General features: G+C 43.4%; 1 protein-coding gene across 1 annotated transcript in view; it reads left to right on the plus strand.

Annotated features, from left to right (window-relative positions):
* The window catches only part of LOC311124834 (syndetin-like), a 287,319-nt gene that overhangs the window by 144,051 nt on the left and 121,934 nt on the right, over positions 1-21,334 (plus strand). Inside the window, exons 13-15 of the mRNA XM_084158339.1 lie at positions 2,902-3,034; positions 20,887-20,978; positions 21,187-21,281. Coding sequence (XP_084014465.1) covers positions 2,902-3,034; positions 20,887-20,978; positions 21,187-21,281 — 320 coding nt within the window. The remainder of the gene's footprint in view (positions 1-2,901; positions 3,035-20,886; positions 20,979-21,186; positions 21,282-21,334) is intronic.

The raw sequence follows: 21,334 nt of genomic DNA on the forward strand, positions 1-21,334 counted from the left end.
TGGCCAACTACAAGAAACGTCTGACCTCTGTGATTGCCAACAAGGGTTTTGCCACCAAGTACTAAGTCATGTTTTGCAGAGGGGTCAAATACTTATTTCCCTCATTAAAATGCAAATCAATTTATAACATTTTTGACATGCGTTTTTCTGGATTTTGTTGTTGTTATTCTGTCTCTCACTGTTCAAATAAACCTACCATTAAAATTATAGACTGATAATTTCTTTGTCAATGGGCAAACGTACAAAATCAGCAGGGGATCAGATACTTTTTTCCCTCACTGTATGTCAACTTCTAACCCACTGGGAATGTGATGAAAGAAATAAAAGCTGAAATATATCATTCTCTCTACTATTATTCTGACATTTCACATTCTTAATATAAAGTGGTGATCCTAACTGACCTAAAACAGGGAATTTTTACTTGGATTAAATGTCAGGAATTGTGAAAAACTGAGTTTAAATGTATTTGGCTAAGGTGTATGTAAACTTCCGACTTCAACTGTAAGTAGATTCGTTTCAGGGCATATTGTATCGTGCTTCTCCTGTCGAGACGTGGTACTCTTTGCATTTCAAAAGAGGGCTCTATGTTAGTATTACCTTCCCCAAGGGTTCTCTTAATTAAAAAACATTTTTTTTACCAACCTCTTTCCTGTATTAGTCTCAACTATTTTCTGTTGTGTGCCGTGGGCTCTATGGCATGGCGAATGGTTGATTTGCAACAATTGGAAATGGCAAAATAAAGAAGAAACACCAAATGCGAAATAAAGTTGATCCTTTATTATGGTGTTTGTGTACTATAGTCAGAAACAGCCGTACACATGAACTCACCAACATTAATCAAAAACACTACAACTCTAAAATTGATTTCCTTGTATTCCATTAGCTTTGGAGCTTTGCAACACTAGTGATGCCATGTCATACCTTTGGAGAGACAAGGTGGGGGGGGGGGGGGGGGGTCACTGAATGATATCATTCACTTGACTCACTGTTTGCGATCGTGAATTTTTTCACCCAGAGGCACTCAGAGAAAATTTTTGGCAGCCGAATGTGTCTGGCAGCCTCTAATTTACAGGCTGGTGGTAAACTCTGAGAGGAGAAAGAGAGACTGCTGCGATTGATTGATAAATTGATCTGGAATCCTTCGCTCCTGTTAGCTTTTCCACACCCGGGGTCCTTGTTGCTATGCACTGTTTGCCCCTGCAGAAACCCCTGGTGTGCGTGGTTTGCTGTCAGTAATTTACAGCTGCCTGGTAGAGGGATCAGGAGGTCTCACACACAGAGCCATGTTTAAAACAAATGGCGTCATAGAGCTTCTGGTGAGCGTCAGCTCTGCTGACTCCTTTCACAATGCAATGATGACTCTTTAGTCTCTGATGGTGTTGAAAACCATGGCTGGAGAAATTGTCCTTGGTCTGTGTCAGGCCACGAGGTGTGTAGCCTCGGAGCTCTGTGCACCGCTGGGCTTGACAGGACGAGCCGCTAACGCCAGCCGTAGAGAGTTATAACGATGCTAGCTGCTATGTTGAGGTTGGCCAAAGCCTAACTCAACTCATTTGCCCTTTTCCCCAGAGTGATGGGTTGTTGTTTTTTTACATCACCTGTCTCAAATGAAGCTGAGAAACCCAAAGAATGCACTAACTGTCATCATGACTTCTGTATAATCTACAGTGTAATTAGAACTACAGTCCCTCCATTCAGTCACACCATACACATTTATATAGGCCAATGTGTAAAGTATTACTAGATTGCTTGGTGCCTGAAATTGTCCCACAAGCGGCAGGTCATGTTTTGATGGGCCTACTAAAGGTCTATTTGCAATAAACATACATTTCTATGGAAATGTTTTTAATATTTTTGGTTAGTCTAGATTCAGTCAGTCAGGCACAAGGAATGTATTAGTGTTCGACATTGTCGTCGATGTCATGGTTTCAGGCTCATTACTGAACCGTCGGACACAGACACACAAACACACAAACACACACACACACACACACACACACACACACACACACACACACACACACACACACACACACACACACACACAGCCTGTTCTGTCTCTCTGGCTGCAAGACAGTTTTGAAGATAAGCACCTGTCTACCTGCCTGTCTGCCAGTAGCCTACCTCTACACATACAGCCCCATCCTAATTTGAATGACATCTTCTGGGAAGACAGTTAGCGGTTCCACTGTTCTCTTTGTTGAGGTGTGTTCATTATGATTAAAAGAACACTGAGATGAGGTTTCTCTTCAGATGTGAGTCCTTGAATGTCAACTAAAAGGCTACAACTCCGGCATAATTAAGACCAACAGGACGGATAGGAGAAGTGTTTCAGCCAGATATCAACATTTCTCTGCTGTAAAATACTTATTTGGACTGTTATTTCTCAAAGGTCTCCTTGATGATGGATGATCGGTAGAAATGAGTGGCCACCTACTTTCAGTGGCACATTTCATCCTCTTCTGGTCTCTGGCTGTTTGGGTGTTAAACAAACCCACACTTATAGGCTACACATCAAGTCCTGTGGTCAAAAATATCTCCACAGAAATGGTTGTGAGCATACGTACATCTTTAGGTGCTGGGCTAATAATTGATGTCTGGCCTTTCTGTTCATTAAAAAAAGAACATCACATAATTTCTTAATCGTGACCTCACAGGAAGAAAAAAATAGGAACTGTGTCTAACACCTATCTTTTTCTCTCCCGCTCTCCCTCCCACTCTCTCCCTCCCTCCCTCCCACTCTCTCCCTCCCTCCCTCCCACTCTCTCTCTCCCTCCCTCCCTCCCTCCCTCTCCCTCCCTCCCTCCCTCCCTCCCACTCTCTCCCTCCCTCCTTCCCACTCTCTCCCTCCCACTATCTCTCTTTTCATTTTTGTGTCCATCTTTCCTGTCTCATCCGCAGCACATCACTCCAGACAGTTACGTTCCCTGCCTGAGCGACCTGTGCAAGGCATTATGGGAGGTGATGCTCAGCTATCACCGGACCATGCAGTGGCACGAGGAGCACAACAAGGAGGAGGCTGCACCCGCCACAGGTACACCTGTCCCACCAATATCTAGCCCCTCCCCTTAATTCAGCACAACACTGGGCCTTTGGCTGACCAATATCCCCCACCCCTTTAATTCAGCATAGCACTGTCCCCTCCCCTTTAATTCAGGCAAGTGACCACTAAAGCCCTTATTCATCATCGACCCCTGCAAGCTAACCTCTTATTTCTAAAGACCTGATTCCCCTACACTTACTCCCTAAACCTAAAGTGAAGGAGGAGGAGGCTGCACCAGCTGCAGGTTCTGTAAGCCTGCCCTACCAAAACCCCCTCCCCTTTAATTCAGCATAGCACTGTCCCCTCCCCTTTAATTGAGGCAAGCGACCACTAAAGCCCTTATCCACCCTCTAACCTCTCGTACTTCTATAGCCCTGATTCCCTTACAATTAATACACCTAAAGCCCTGATTCCCTGACGCTTAATACAACTAAAGGCCTCGAACACCCCATATAATAAAGATCCCTTCTTCAGCTGCCCTCACCTTCACGTTGTACAGTCAGTTCACCTTGTATTTCTGCTGACGTAGTTTCCCCTCGTCCTCTAGAAGTTCTTAGAAATCACTCTTTTAATTAGCCCCTAAATCAATTGAAGCTGATTGTGAAAAAAATATATATAAAAAAGAAAGGGGGGTTGACTTTCATTAGGGGCAATGGGATACCTAGTCAGTTGCACAACTGAATGCATTCAACCGAAATGTGTCTTCCGCATTTAACCCAACCCCTCTGATTCAGAGAGGTGCGTGGGGCTGCCTTAATCAAGGTCCAGGGGAGCAGTTTTTGGGTGTTGTTGTTGGGAGTTAACTGCCTTGCTCAAGGGCAGAGCGGCAGATTTTTCCACCTTGCCAGCTCTGGGTTTCGAACCAGCGATTTTTCACGCATAACCATTAGGCTACCTGCCAACCCCATTACTGCCCCACAGACTTAAACCCGGAGATTGATGGATTTCTAAGTATTGCATTTGACCTTTTACAGAGAGCAGAGCTACTGTTTCAGGTTTATCGTTGAGTCAAGTTCTATTCCTTCCTATTAGTTTACCTTTTCCATTACTTTGTCAATCAGCAGTAATTTTGGCTCAAATGCGGTTTAATTTCCCCCTTCAGTACATTGGATTGATTAAGAAAATGGCTGATGGCAAGTAGGACCACGGTGATGCCTTTATCCCCTGATCACTGAGATTTATGGATTTGTAAGTATTGCATTTGCCCTTTATAGAGAGCAGAGCTACGGTACTGCCTTCTCATCTGCCCCGCTCATCTAACGAAAATTGTTGTGAATGTGCAGCGCTGCATTTGCACAACCCACACAGCACACATTGGCGTGATGGTATGGGTAATTGAGGTTGAATTTGTTGCCGCACTTACCACTGTGTTGATAGTCAAGTGTTTTTTTTCTTTCTAGTGTTGCCTCAGTGGCCCTCCCTCTCTCAGGCTGTCCATGTAGAAGGTTATTGAGCCGGCCAGGCCTGAAAGTGATAGGTGCTTGTGCTTTGTTGACGCCAGCACACTGCTGACTTTGAAAAGTCACTGAGCCCTCTCCAAAGACCTCTTGAATCTAATGTTGCTAATGATTCATCTAATGATTAGATGAATAATACAAAATTATCCACACGGTAAGCAAAGGAGATAAACTGTGATATTTAAACCTGTAAATATACAGTACATTTCCATTCCATTATCATGTTAATTTCAGTTTAAGCACTGTTTTGATTGATGATGTTTGTTAGAGAAAATGATGTATTTATTTATCCTAATTACAGACACATGTAGACAACATCATGTCCCTCAGTGCTCACCCCTCTGTTAGGATTTATTTATGTATTATTAATGTGCATTTATTAAGGATGATTCCGTACAACCACAGGGGGGACGATGCATTGTTTACGTGATATTTAGATTAGATGAAATTAATGACGTATGGAGTGTTGTTCTACTTTTCTGAGAACAGGCTTTCCACTAGATGTTGGACATTGCTGCGGGGACTTGCTTCCATTCAGCCACAAGAGCATTAGTGAGTTCGAGCACTGATGTTGGGCGTTTAGGCCTGGCTCACAGTCAGCGTTCCAATTCATCCCAAATGTGTTTGATGGGGTTGAGGTCAGAGCTTTGTGCAGGCCAGTCAAGTTCTTCCACACTAATCTCGACAAACAATTTCTGTATGGACCTCGCTTTGTGCACGGGGGCATTGTCATGCTGAAACAGGAAAGGGCCTTCCCCAAACTGTTGCCACAAAGTTGGAATGTCATTGTATGCTGTAGCGTTAAGATTTCCTTTAACTGAAAGGGGCCTAGCCCAAACCATGAAAAACAGCCCCAGACCATTATTCCTCCTCCACCAAACTTTACAATTGGCACTATGCATTGGGGCAGGTAGAGTTCTACTGGCATCTGCCAAATCCAGATTAGTCCGTCGGACTGCGAGATGGTAAAGCGTGATTCATCACTCCAGAGAACATGTTTCTACTGCTCCAGAGTCCAATGGTGGGGAGCTTTACACCACTCCAGCTGACGCTTGGCATTGCGCATGGTGATCTTAGGCTTGTATGCGGCTGCTCTGCCATGGAAACCCATTTCATGAAGCTCCCGACGAACAGTTCTTGTGCTGACGTTGCTTCCGGAGGCAGTTTGGAACTCAATAGTGAGTGTTGCAACTGAGGAAAGTCCCATTCTATGAGCTTGTGTGGCCTACCACTTCACGGCTGAGCCGTTGTTGCTCCTAGACATTTCCATTTCATAATAACAGCCCTTACAGTTGTCCGGGGCAGCTCTAGCAGGGCAGAAATTGGAAGAAATGACTTATTGGAATGTGGCATGCTATGGCGGTGCAATGTGAAAGTCACTGAGCTCTTCAATAAGGCCATTCTACAGCCAATGTTTGTCTATGGAGATTGCATGGCTGCGTGCTCGGTTTTATACACCTTTCAGCAACGGGTGTGGCTGATATAGCCGAATCCACTAATTTGAAGGGTTGTCCACATACATTCGGAAAGTATTCAGACCCCTTGACTTTTTCCATATTTTGTTACGTTACAGCCTTATTCTAAAATGGATTAAATAGTTTTTATCCCTCCTCAATCTACACACAATACCCCATAATGACAAAGCAAAAACTGTTTTTTAGAACATTTTGCAAATTTATAAAAAATAAAAACCGGAAATATAACATTTACATAAGTATTCAGACCCTTTACTCAGTACTTTGTTGAAGCACCTTTGGCAGCGATTACAGCTTAGAGTCTTATTGGGTATGACGCTACAAGCTTGGCACACCTGTATTTGGGGAGTTTCTCCCATTCTTCTCTGCAGATCCTCTCAAGCTCTGTCAGGTTGGATGGGGAGCGTCGCTGCATAGCTATTTTCAGGTCTCTCCAGAGATGTTCGATCGGATTCAAGTCTGGGCTCTGGCTGGGCCACTCAAGGACATTCAGAGACTTGTCCCGAACCCACTCCTGCGTTGTCTTGGCTGTGTGCTTAGGGTCGTTGTCCTGTTGGAAGGTGAACCTTCACCCCAGTCTGAGGTCCTAAGCGCTCTGGAGCAGGTTTTCATCAAGGATCTCTCTGTACTTTGCTCCGTTCATCTTTCCCTCGATCCTGAGTAGTCTCCCAATCCCTGCCGCTGAAAAACATTCCCACAGTATGATGCTGCCAACAACATGCTTCACCGTAGAGATGGTGCCAGGTTTCCTCCAGATGTGACGCTTGGCATTCAGGCCAAAGAGTTCAATCTTGGTTTCATCAGACCAGAGAATCTTGTTTCTCATGGTCTGAAACTCCTTTAGGTGCCTTTTGGCAAACTCCATGCGGGCTGTCATGTGCCTTTTACTGAGGAGTGGCTTCCGTTTGGCCACTCTACCATAAAGGCCTGATTGCTCGAGTGCTGCAGAGATGGTTGTCCTTCTGGAAGGTTCTCCCATCTCCACAGAGGAACTCTGGAGCTCTGATTAAGGCACTTCTCCCCAATTGCTCAGTTTGGCTGGGTGGCCAGCTCTAGGAAGAGTCTTGGTTGTTCCAAACTTCTTCCATTTAAGAATGATGGAGGCCACTGTGTTCTTTGGGGACCTTCAATGCTGCAGACATTTTTTGGTACCCTTCTCCAGATCTGTGCCTCGACACAATCCTTTCACAATCCATCATGGCTTGGTTTTTGCTCTGACATGCACTGTCAACTGTGGGACCTTATATAGACAGGTGTGGGCCTTTCCAAATCATGTCCAATCAATTGAATTTAGCACAGGTGGACTCCAATCAAGTTGTAGAAACATTTCAAGGATGATCAATGGAAACAGGATGCAACTGATCTCAATTTTGAGTCTCATAGCAAAGGGTCTGAATACTTATGTAAATAAGGTATTTCTGTTTTTGTTTTTGTATAAATGTGCCAAACTTTCAAAAACTGTTTTCACTTTGTCATTATGGGGTATTGTGTGTAGATTGATGAGGGAAACAAATTATTTAATCCATTTTAGAATAACGCTGGAACGTAAGAAAATGTGGAAAAAGTCAACGGGTCTGAATACTGTATAGTGTGTGTGTATATATACATATATAGAACTATAAGCCAGAGAGAGCAGGTAACTAGATAGTTTGAGACCGCAAAGGCAGTCCAAGATGAGTGTATGTATAATAAGAATATTCCAGCTGTATCATCACTAATATCACCTTACTAAGGTATCCAAGTCTGGGAAAAACCTTTGGCTCTGTTTCCATGGTGATAAAGTTTCAGTTTTCTCTATTCCTTCGTATTAGTTTACCTTTTCCATTACTTTGTCAATCAGCAGTAATTTTGGCTCAAATGCGGTTTAATTTCCCCCTTCAGTACATTGGATTGATTAAGGAAATGGCTGATGGCGGCAGGTAGCTTAGTGGTTAAGAGTGTTGTGCCAGTAACCGAAAGGTCGCTGGTTCTAATCCCCGAGTTGACTAGGTGAAAAATCTGTCTGTGCCCTTGAGCAAGGCACTTAACCCTGATTGCTCCTGTAAGTTGCTCTGGATAAGAGCGTCTGCTAAAATGAAAAGTGACGCCTTTATCCCCTGATCACTGGTGCCGTTGAGACTTTGGCTTTGTCCCAAATGGCGCCCTATTCCCTGTATAGTGCACTACCTGGTCAAAAATAGTGTACTATATAGGGAATAGGTTACCATTTTTAACACGCCCTTCAAGTCTCCAGCTTCCAAACCTTAGTTAAGCACATCTCCTCGTTCTGGGACATTCAGTTCTAATCAGAGGAGGCGGGGCAATCCATCAAGAGGTGTGATTGGCTGTCCTCTACTGCTCTCTAAGTGAAGGTCCTCGCTCTGCACCCGCTTTCACCCCTCCTCTATGTAAAGGGTGTGTGTGTTTGGTGCTTGTTTGTTTGGTGTGTGTGTGTGTTCGGTGTGTGTGTTTGTGTGTTCTTATAAGTGTTTGTGCATCTCTGCGTATACCAAAGCCTTAAGAAGAGTGATTTACATGCTGGTCTTAATTTTTCAGACTGGCTTTGTGTCCTTGGTCCCAACACGTTCTACCGGGCGCCCTGCATGAACGCGAGGCTCCTCTCCTTTCATTGGAGAAAATAATTTAAAGGTCCCTTGATGGCTGCAACGCTGCGTATGCATCCCAAATGGCACCCTATTCCAGATAAAGTGCCCTACTTTTAACCAGAGCCCCTATTAAAGGAATAGGGTGTTATTCGGGACACAGCCTGCATCATATCTACGGAGCGCCACCACAGCTGATATAATGAACCTGTCTCCAGGATGTATCAGTAATTAAGGGAAGTTGTTTCTGGATTGAATATGGGCGAATGGTTCCCTCCCTTCTTGCCAAATTGACTTTGCAGCCTTAGCTCACCCACTGTCATGTTCGATCAGCTCGGACAGGTCCTCGGTGGAGAGAGGATAAATGGCCGTGGTTAGTGGATCAGTTACAAGCTCACAGCACTGACTGGAACCCTTCGTATTGACTGTTAGCTTAGAACTGCCACGCTAAACATACAATCAATCCAGGACAGAGGGGGGAAGATCTTGGCCTTGATATTGGCCTTCTCACGTGTACAGTTCCGCCTCATTCTAAGATGAAACCAACATAAAATGAAATCAAGATGGATGAAATGGTAACGTTTGCTGTTTGTGAACAAGTTGAGTTTTTTCACGGTCATTTGTGATTGACTTATGATCTCATAGGAGCATAGAATTTCTCACAATGTGTCCTGTTTTTTAGTGTTATTTTTTGGGTGTGACTCTATGATATATTACGGGCTAACTTGGATGACTGCCTTCCTTGATTCAGTCCAAAAGAGACTCCATAGTTAGGTTAACAGATGACATCATTGATACGTAGCTACACCAGTTCCTTCTGATCCTGATCATTTAGGCATTTTCATGTACAGGATTGCTTGGCTAATTATGCGTGTCTGGGACATTAAATAATACAGCAATCCCCGGACGGAAATTGACAATTACTCCTCCCATTGCCTTCCATTGCCTCTGCTACTTACCTCCGTATTTGTTAAGGCGGCTTCTCTCTCCTTCATTTGCCGGACCTATCAGCAGGTAAATTGCTTTCCCTGGCCTGTGACCAGCTTTGTTGTGTGTTTTCACACTCCAACGTCATCTTTGTTGCTTCCATCGCAGTGATGAGGTAAATGAGGTTGCCAGGTCAAAAGAGAGAATTGTAAACTGAATGCTGATTGGTAGCCGTGGTTTATCAGACCGTATACCACGGGTATGACAAAACATTTATTTTTACTGCTCTAATTACGTTGGTAACCAGTTTATAATAGCAATAAGGCACCTCGGGGGTTTGTGGTATATGGCCAATATACCACGGCTAAGGGTTGTATCCAAGCACTCTGCGTTATGTCGTGCGTAAGAACAGCCCTTAGCCGTGGTATATTGGCCATATACTACACCCCCTCGTGCCTTATTGCTTAAATAACCTGTAATTAATTTGGTTTAGATGGGTGTTTAAATGATGTTTTGGCTGGCTAGGATTTGACTAAAGACCTTCCAAGTTTCTCATGGCTCCTTGTCACAGTTTTATCTTGTTGCATTACTTGGCGAAACTACGTCTCGGAACTTTGAGCTGTAGTCTCTGAGGCGTTGGCCGGTTGTTTTCTGGCGTCCTTCCTTTCCATCGTCAGGGGGAGGATATCTGTTAACAATTTTGAAATGTGTAACAGTAACACAATGAAAGCCCTCTGGATGCTGTTTCATCACACCTCACTTACTCCCCAGGTTCTTTCCTGCCAGTGGCTTGCATTGTCCAACCTAAACTGCTTTGACCTTCCTGTGATATTTTTTTGAAGAACATTACAATGAGTTCTATCACTAGATTAATTCACATTTTGCTGGTGTCAAACTGAGGCCCAGCCTGGATAGAAGGTAACCTAGAAATACTCTATCAAACCATTTTAGTCTTTGCACATTTATATCACCCTCCTCCTCAGGCTCCTCTCCTCTTTCCTCCCTCCCCTGTTCCTCCCTCCCCTGTTCCTCCCTCCCCTGTTCCCCCCTCCCCTGTTCCCATTAGTAGCATTAACCTTTTCTCTACCTCGCCCAGCCAGTCAGAAGAGCTAATCTCCCTTCTCACTCGCTTGTTAAAGACATGCTCTGGCGACTAGTAAGTATTTTTTAAACCTCCCGGTTTGGGCTGGATGTGTAGTACATACATGCATAATCTATGAGCAGAATTACTGTTTTACCTCAATTAGCCACGAAATCTCTAGTTTGAAAGCGACAGTTTTTCTGGAAGCTGTGCTGCGCCATTTTACCTACATTTTCCCCCAACTGGGCCAGCCCCCTAGCAATTTGAGTTCTAGCCAATGAGCTTCAGCCCCTCGCCATTTGAGTGACAGCTAGCAAGATGCACACACAACGGAGTGAGAGAGAGAGCAATGACATATCTGCACATATTTGACATAGTACCCAATTTTCGGGGACCACTTTTGCTCGTGAGCGCTACTTTCAGAACTACTGGCTAACAAGTATACAAAAGTACCAGATAATCTCTTTTATGAACACTATCCCCCTCAGTGTCATACTGTCATGTCACAGTGGGCCTGGGCTGAGCCTTGTTTCATTCTTAAATGATTTTGTTTCATTCTTTCTTTTGTTCCATTCTTTCTTTACGGGAGTGACTCATGCAGTTGTTCTTGGCCCAGTCAGAAGAAACAACCGTGGTGCAATTTGTTTCCCTCTCCGTGATATGGTTAGGATGCACAGATGGTTCATTCTTAGCTTGCCAGGTGTTTTACATCAAAGGAACTCTGCTATTGTTCCAGAGAAAGAGAGACTAACTATCCTGTAATTCACTTCCCAAATTATATATTGTACAGTGGGGAGAACAAGTATTTGATACACTGACGATTTTGCAGGTTTTCCTACTTACAAAGCATGTAGAGGTCTGTAATTTTTTATCATAGGTACACTTCAACTGCGAGAGACGGAATCTAAAACAAAAATCCAGAAAATCTCAGTGTATGATTTTTAAGTAATTAATTGGCATTTTTATTGCATGACATAAGTATTTGATCACCTACCAACCAGTAAGAATTCCGGCTCTCACAGACCTGTTCGTTTTTCTTTAAGAAGCCCTCCTGTTCTCCACTCATTACCTGTATTAACTGCACCTGTTTGAACTCGTTACCTGTATAAAAGACACCTGTCCACACACTCAATCAAACAGACTCCAACCTCTCCACAATGGCCAAGACCAGAGAGCTGTGTAAGGACATCAGGGATAAAATTGTAGACCTGCACAAGGCTGGGATGGGCTACAGGACAATAGGCAAGCAGCTTGGTGAGAAGGCAACAACTGTTGGCGCAATTATTAGAAAATGGAAGAAGTTCAAGATGACGGTCAATCACCCTCGGTCTGGGGCTCCATGCAAGATCTCACCTCATGGGGCATCAATGATCATGAGGAAGGTGAGGGATCAGCCCAGAACTACGCAGCAGGACCTGGTCAATGACCTGAAGAGAGCTGGGACCACAGTCTCAAAGAAAACCATTAGTAACACACTACGCCGTCATGGATTAAAATCCTGCAGCGCACGCAAGGTCCCCCTGCTCAAGCCAGCGCATGTCCAGGCCCGTCTGAAGTTTGCCAATGACCATCTGGGTGATCCAGAGGAGGAATGGGAGAAGGTCATGTAGTCTGATGAGACAAAAATAGAGCTTTTTGGTCTAAACTCCACTCGCCGTGTTTGGAGGAAGAAGAAGGATGAGTACAACCCCAAGATCACCATCCCAACCGTGAAGCATGGAGGTGGAAACATCATTCTTTGGGGATGCTTTTCTGCAAAGGGGACAGGACCACTGCACCGTATTGAGGGGAGGATGGATGGGGCCATGTATCGCGAGATCTTGGCCAACAACCTCCTTCCCTCAGTAAGAGCATTGAAGATGGGTCGTGGTTGGGTCTTCCAGCATGACAACGACCCGAAACACACAGCCAGGGCAACTAAGGAGTGGCTCCGTAAGAAGCATCTCAAGGTCCTGGAGTGGCCTAGCCAGTCTCCAGACCTGAACCCAATAGAACATATTTGGAGGGAGCTGAAAGTCCGTATTGCCCAGCGACAGCCCCGAAACCTGAAGGATCTGGAGAAGGTCTGTATGGAGGAGTGGGCCAAAATCCCTGCTGCAGTGTGTGCAAACCTGGTCAAGACCTACAGGAAACGTATGATCTCTGTAATTGCAAACAAAGGTTTCTGTACCAAATATTAAGTTCTGCTTTTCTGATGTATCAAATAATTATGTCATGCAATAAAATAAAAATTAATTACTTAATAATCATACAATGTGATTTTCTGGATTTTTGTTTTAGATTCCGTCTCTCACAGTTGAAGTGTACCTATGATAAAAATTACAGACCTCTACATGCTTTGTAAGTAGGAAAACCTGCAAAATCGGCAGTGTATCAAATACTTGTTCTCCCCACTGTGTGTGTATATATATATAATTATAAATATTTTTCATTATTATTTATTTATATGCTACAGTATGCTACTAAATAACATTTCCAGTTGCACACTCACTCTCTTAATGATGAACATGAAGCCATAGGCTACTACTAGGCCGATGAGCTAGCCTACTATGACAATTGTATTTATATATTGGTTCTACAGACAGATTAGTCTTCTGTTTTCAGCAGTAGCCATTTGCTTTCCAAACTGTACGTTTTTCCCGCGATTGTATTTAGAAATGTGCAAAAGGCAAACAGTCAGCCGCAACCAACCATAGAAATATTATCTAAAGATGGAAGTTCCCATTCAAGTCAGGACTGGCAGCCATTGCTAGTGTACCCATGAGTTTAGTAGTCAAGTTGCCAGGGTAAGAGGTTCCAAAACAACTCTATGGATTATATGTCTATGGCCACAATGCAACAAACTGCATACAGTGAGGGAAAAAAGTTTTTGATCCCCTGCTGATTTTGTATGTTTGCCCACTGACAAAGAAATGATCAGTCTATAATTTTAATGGTAGGTTTATTTGAACAGTGAGAGACAGAATAACAACAATAAAATCCAGAAAAACGCATGTCAAAAATGTTATAAATTGATTTGCATTTTAATGAGGGAAATAAGTATTTGACCCCTCTGCAAAACATGACTTAGTACTTGGTGGCAAAACCCTTGTTGGCAATCACAGAGGTCATATGTTTCTTGTAGTTGGCCACCAGGTTTGCACACATCTCAGGAGGGATTTTGTCCCACTCCTCTTTGCAGATCTTCTCCAAGTCATTAAGGTTTCGAGGCTGATGTTTGTCAACTCGAACCTTCAGCTCCCTCCACAGATTTTCTATGGGATTAAGGTCTGGAGACTGGCTAGGCCACTCCAGGACCTTAATGTGCTTCTTCTTGAGCCAATCCTTTGTTGCCTTGGCCGTGTGTTTTGGGTCATTGTCATGCTGGAATACCCATCCACGACCCATTTTCAATGCCCTGGCTGAGGGAAGGAGATTCTCACCCAAGATTTGACGGTACATGGCCCCGTCCATCATCCCTTTGATGCGGTGAAGTTGTCCTGTCCCCTTAGCAGAAAAACAGCTCCAAGCATAATGTTCCCACCTCCATGTTTGACGGTGGGGATGGTGTTCTTGGGGTCATAGGCAGCATTCCTCCTCCTCCAAACATGGCGAGTTGAGTTGATGCCAAAGAGCTCAATTTTGGTCTCATCTGACCACAACACTTTCACCCAGTTCTCCTCTGAATCATTCAGATGTTCATTGGCAAACTTCAGATGGCCCTGTATATGTGCTTTCTTGAGCACGGGGACCTTGCGGGCACTGCAGGATTTCAGTCCTTCACGGCGTAGTGTGTTACCAATTGTTTTCTTGGTGACTATGGTCCCAGCTGCCTTGAGATCATTAACAAGATCCTCCTGTGTAGTTCTGGGCTGATTCCTCACCTTTCTCATGATCATTGCAACTCCACGAGGTGAGATCTTGCATGGAGCCCCAGGCCGAGGGAGATTGACCGTTCTTTTGTGTTTCTTCCATTTGCGAATAATCGCACCAACTGTTGTCACCTTCTCACCAAGCTGCTTGGCGATGGTCTTGTAGCCCACTCCAGCCTTGTGTAGGTCTACAATCTTGTCCCTGACATCCTTGGAGAGCTCTTTGGTCTTGGCCGTGGTGGAGAGTTTGGAATCTGATTGATTGATTGCTTCTGTGGACAGGTGTCTTTTATACAGGTAACAAGCTGAGATTAGGAGCACTCCCTTTAAGATTGTTATCCTAATCTCAGCTCGTTACCTGTATAAAAGACACCTGGGAGCCAGAAATCTTTCTGATTGAGAGGGAGTCAAATACTTAGTTCCCTCATTAAAATGCAAATCAATTTATAAAATTTTTGACATGCGTTTTTCTGTTTTTTTTTGTTGTCATTCTGTCTCTCACTGTTCAAATAAACCTACCATTAAAATTATAGACTGATCATTTCTTTGTCAGTGGGCAAACGTACAAAATCAGCAGGGGATCAAATACTTGTTTCCCTAACTGTATTTGGCGCCCATGCTGGCCAGATTGCGGCCTTCCTGACTGTAGGCAACCGGTAACTGCCAAAATAAAGGAAACACGTGAGTAAATGTGGAATACAAATAATATGTCATGGTGTGAGATTCATTTTTCTGTCATTATTAGATCCACTTGTAGAATATATGTCAAGGAGCATTGAAGCTGTTTTGGCAGCTCGTGGTGGCCAAACACCCTTTTAAGACAATATGTTGGTGTTTCCTTTATCTTGGCAGTTACCTTTATGTTCTTGTGATAAAATGAATCCACATTTATTTTTTCGAAACTATTCATCCTCTGTGTCTAAATTATGCGCTCTAATGTATTTTGAACATTGAGAGTGGGCTCCTGTGGTTGGATAAAAACGATATTAAAAACAACAACGTATTTTGTATTTATATTTTTGGGGCCTCTTGGGCCACCTATGGGCTTGGGCCCAGCCCCCGACTCACACAATTGACCAGTCACATTGATTTATTATGCAGTTTATTTTAAATGTTTTATTGATCAGTTACCCAATGAAGGCAGGGCCCCCCAGTTACACACGTTTGCCCCCTACCTCCTCTCCCCATCTGACGATTAGCAGAGCAGCTGCAGGCTGTCTACACTCATTGAGAGCGGGCTCTTGAATCCTCCTGTGGTTGGCGGTTGCAGTAAAAAAAATCCAATATATATATATTACATTCATAATATATAGTATATATTTCCTTTTTTATTATTATTATATATATATATATATATATATATATATATATTTTTTATGCCTCTTGGTCTCCCCACGGTCTCAGGGGCTTCAGCCCTGGTAAGCCCAGGCATTAATCCGGCGCTGATGACAACTGTCAGATTCATTTTACAAATCAGGAAATGCGTTATTTAAAATGAGTGGCTATGATGAGCTGTCATATCAGTCTGACATCACATGTTCTTCACTCGGTCTATCTGTATTCATGGTCGGTTAGAAGTGCCTACTTCCATGCCACAGTGCTGGAAACACATCATGATAATAACTAGCCGTATTCACTCTCAGCTGAGCCGTAGAAAGTCACTATGACAATAATCAGGAGAGGTAAATATGATCATTAGTGCTCTTATATAAAGAAAGATGAGAGTGAAATAGTCACCAGCTCGAACACATGACCTCATCAGAATTATGATAACTTTCTAAAACTTTCCAACATGTCTGTTAGCCTCTAAACTTGGTTAAATTACATTTTTAAAATGTTGTTGAAGCCTTGGACACCATTTGGCTGACTTGAACGAGTGGATGTTTGAGTCTGTGTAGGTGTGTGCATGTTTCTGTTTGTGTGGACATGTGTGTGTGGGTAAAAAGTTAACTGCATCTCAGAAGATGGTATCTGTCATGCCTTCTGCATCATTTGGCTTTCTGACTCACCTCTGGGGGGTGGGGGTGCTACCTAGCGGAGCTTCTCTCTCAAGGCTGACATCATGGAGAGAACTGATTAACCCGCATTGTCAACTGCCAAGCAGCATCTCTTTGTTTTCCATCCAAACGCCATTGCCTCTGAGTTTAATGAGGCTTCCGGAACTGACAAACGTCTGGCAGTAAGGCTGCAGTGTTGATGGTGCAGAGTTATCCATTAACAATCAGTCAATAGGATATACAGAGCATAGGGTAGATATAAAGAACCAATTCACTCTTCAGTTTTGTGACCGATAAATGTTAGCTAAATGTTAGCTAAACGTATAGCTTATCGTATTAACAAGGTCTATAGGTCTAGGAAAATAGTTCACATTGTGGATTTCATTTAAACAATGGAAGTAGTACTTGTCCTATTGATAGAACACTTATCAAAGGAGATTAAACTGAGAGTTTCAGATGAAGAGCCTCTCTTTCATTATTTAAACACCCCATTTGCAGTCATAATCTGGGTCAGTGCAAATATCAGCTTCCGTCCACCCTCTGACTGCGGTTCCTGTAAAGAGATTAGTAGTCCAAGTCCTCTGGATGAAGCTGCAGTCTGCACAGATACAAAAATTAATGTTTTGTGGGAAAATGTCAAATGAAGGTGAAAGTCCTCACTAGGTGAAACTAACCACGAATGGGCCTCAGTTTATTTGACCTGACTTCTCCTGTATGTTGTCTGTTCTCTCTGTGATGTCATACTGTTCTCCTGTATGTTGTCTGTTCTCTCTGTGATGTCATACTGTTCTCCAGTAGGTTGTCTGTTCTCTCTGTGAAGTCATACTGTTCTCCAGTAGGTTTTCTGTTCTCTCTGTGATGTCATACTGTTCTCCAGTAGGTTGTCTGTTCTCTCTGTGATGTCATACTGTTCTCCAGTAGGTTGTCTGTTCTCTCTGTGATGTCATGCTGTTCTCCAGTAGGTTGTCTGTTCTCTGTGATGTCATGCTGTTCTCTATCATTGTTCAGGTGAGATCAACTTCAGGGTTGTGTTCAGTAGAGCACACCGTAGCAAAATACTTTAGAACAGAAAACCAAAAGGAGCATTTCTTCTTAGATAAGTCCAGGTATTCCCTCCCTGTTTCGGTTCAATTCAAGTTTTATTGTCACATGCACAAGTACAGTGAAATGCTTAACTTGCAAGCTCTAACCCCAACAGTGCAGTAATCAATATCAAAATATTAACTAATAACAAATGCTATATAATAAAGAAAACACGATCAATTAGAGAGGAAGCTATATACAGGGTCAGTGCCAATACCAAATGTACAATGTGCAGGGAAACTGGAGTAGTTTGAGGTAGATCTGGACATGTAGGAGGGGGATCAGGAGAAAGTGACTGGTAGCAGGATAAATAATAATAATAGTAATAATAAACAGTATGGCAGCAGCAGAAGTGGTGGGTGGTCCCCTATAGCTCAGTTGGTAGAGCATGGCGCTTGCAACGCCAGGGTTGTGGGTTCGATTCCCACGGGGGGCCAGTATGAAAAATGTATGCACTCGCTTAACTGTAAGTCGCTCTGGATAAGAGTGTCTGCTAAATGACTAAAATGTGTGTGTAAGTGTGAGGGTGTGTGTGTAAGTGTGAGGATGTTAGTGTGTGTGTGTAAGTGTGGGCGTGATATACGGATATACATGTAAACTGGGCTGGTAAGTGACTGGTAGCAGGAATATATAAATACTTATGGTTATATACTAGTGGTAAATTATACACTGAGTGTACAAAACATTAGGACCACCTTTTGCTCTCAGAACAGGGGTGTCCTACTAAGCTAACATATGGAATTGTTTTAAGATGGTCATACCATGGATCATTTGGATATTTGATTTTGAATTTTTTTACGCCTTTAGGTATAAAACATTTTTTTGGGGAAATATTGAATTTGGCCAACTACTATAGCCCATAGAAACACATTGAATAACACATTCATAAATGGCAAAAAAAATACAGTCAAAGATATATCATAAGGAATAACATTTTGAAGTGTCTGTCCTATATCTACGACATATAAGAAAGCTCAGGAAATATTTAAGTTTTTTTGGACACATATTTAACCCCTTATTTTTGTTGGCATAAAACTACCTCCATACTTCCATTCATTTGTATGGGTTACCTTTAGATGAGTCCCGTGGAGGTCATAGCAAAACAGAGAACACCATCATTCGTGAGAGTCTCCCCTTTCCACAGTGGGGTCATATTAGTTTCTAGGCCAAACTGTTCGGACACTACAGACGTTTTTGTGAGAAGACTGATCGTGGTCTGACAAACACCGCTGTAGCTCAGCCACCTCCCACTGCAGATGCGGAAGGCTGACATAGGCTGATGCGGTGGTTTAAGATGCAGCCCATGCAAAAAACACATATCTCTAGCTTAAACTGATGAATTTTGATTGGGATCTTTCTATTATGTGACTTAGATTGACACGCAGGTGCATTGAGGACAGTCCATGTCTCGGGTGGCTGGAGTCTTTGGCAATTCTTCGGCCCGTTCAGTCCGTTTTCTACTGTTTTGAAGCATAATTAGCACAACTCAGATGTTTTATTCTGGGATGGGCTGGGAGATTATACCGACTGGCAGTTATCACCTTTTCTGTAGGAATTAACCCCTTTTATGCCCTGTTTCATAATCCCTGGATTATATTCCATATCTGCATCACATACCTGAATATTTCCTACTTTCTATAGCTAGGGATTTCAATAAGTAGGGATGTCACTCCAAAAGACAAAGTCCGTCCAACCTCTGTCTTCATCTAGATTACCCCAGAGTTTTTCTTCTCTTTTTGATCGAGGTTAATGTCAGTGGTCTCAAAGGATGGTAGTGGTGGAGTGTTCACACCTTATGCTGCTGGTACAAAAGACGTAGTCTAGCCATTTCAGAGGTACCTTGTCTCAGGCTGAAGTTCCTCCATTCGTCCTTGCTTGCTGTGTTTGGGTGCATTTTTCCACTGCAGCGGTTCTGTGATGAAATTGCCCTTCAGAGCTGTAGGGTTTGGGAGTGACCTCTCTGACACCTCCCACAATGTTCAAAGGTCACCTCAAGCTCAACCGCTTTCCTTCAGTGGAATTCAAAGTTTATCCTCAAAATATTCCATGTTTTATAAAGGGCATCCTCTTGTTTTGGTCTGTAAACACCAGGGCTACGTCCCAAATGGCACCCTATTCCCTATATAGTGCACTACTTTTGACCAGGGCCTATAGGGAATAGGGTGCCATTTGAGACAAAGCTTAGATGAAATCACTCGCCTTAGCAGATACAGGGTTGACTAATTACAGGGACTGTTTGGATGCAAACTGGAGGCGGCCCTCAACACGTTATGTAATATCATCTAAAAATGTGTTCCTTCGCCGTCTGTGTGAGGGATAGTTAGGAGATGCAGAGTGACAGTCCTGAGCCTGACCACCTCTCCCTCACAAACACATTGTGAATCTCAACCCCCCCGCTGTCATCCAGAGTTTCCTCATTGTGTGGCTTCTTGTGGTGTCTCAGAACAGTTGATGTGTTGTGGTATAATGTATGTAATTTCATATGGAGAGAATGGCATAGTGGAGTGAGGGGGCTTCATGGAGAAGAATTGTTTTACGTCATTGGAGTCTTGTAAAATGCATTGCAGCAATTTGTTACATGGTGTTTGTTCGCATCCTGGGGTCTATGCAGAGAGACAAAATACAGAGTCAGCCACCTACTACACACAGTCAGCCACTTACTCACAGCCTTGACTGCAGAGGGTAGGAAACATTCCCCTACGCTCATATACAGGAAGTCTTCATATCTAAGGCAGTTTCTCTCCTCCGTCCTTCCCTTCTTCTCTCTCTGCTGTGATGCCTGGGGAAGGCTGCCTGGCTGGCAGAGAGAGGCGCTTTGACCTCTTTAGTGTCCAAGTCTGAATGACAATATGACAATGGCTGTAACGTATGTCTCTCTCCCGCTGTTGTGTTCTGTTCCTGTCATCACATAATCTACAGGGAAAACACTGAGCCTAATGAGGAGGGTATGGAAATGGGGATCATTATCAGTAGCATGATGGCTAATGTGGACGAATGCCAACTTTACTGTTTGCATGGGGTTGGGAAAGCAAAGATGACACTTACTGCTACGAGGATGGGGGTAGAAGATATTACTGAAAAGCAAAGGTATCACTGGTACTGTAAAGATGGGTGTGAAACACTCATTTCTAGTTTCATGCCATTTCTAGTTTCAACTCTCCAATTGCAAAGACACCATATTTTCATTTGCCCCTATTTTTGTATATTGATTACATTTTAATTGCCCATCTGTGAATCCAATCCAATCTGTTCCAGTGTCAGTTCCAGATACATCTGAACGAGCAACCGACATCATGAGTCACTATTAATAACACAACAACAGGTGATAGAATAAGGCCTAGTACTTCAAGGTGATGTATTGTTGAATCACTGTGTGATTTGCGTCCCCAGATGAGACGGGTTCTGCAGACACCGAGGAGGCGGTTGTGGACCACAGCTATGTGAAGAAGAAGCTGGAGCATGGACTCAATCGAATCTGGCAGGTCCGAACACAAGCTTTCTTTCACTTCTACCCTCTCTCGTCTCTCCTCTCTTGCTCTCTTTTCCATTCCTTCTCTCTTCTCTCTGGTCTCGCTCTCTCGTTCCCCTCCCCCTCTTTCTCTCTCGTCTCTCTCTCCACCCTCTGTCTCTCGTCTCGCCCTCTTCCCATATTTCTCTTTAACAAGTGTTCACCTCCCCTTCACCCTACAGGAAGTCCAGCTGAAAGTGAAAGCCTATCTGCTTGGGACAGACATGTCCAACTTCAAATACGATGACTTCATTGTGGTCCTGGATGTTATCAGCAGGTATATAGAAATAGAATTGGGTACACTCAATATGGACGCTGGCCCACCCATCA

This window comes from Coregonus lavaretus (assembly GCF_964263955.1).
Source record: "Coregonus lavaretus genome assembly, chromosome: 3".
NCBI classification, from domain to species: Eukaryota; Metazoa; Chordata; class Actinopteri; order Salmoniformes; family Salmonidae; genus Coregonus; species Coregonus lavaretus.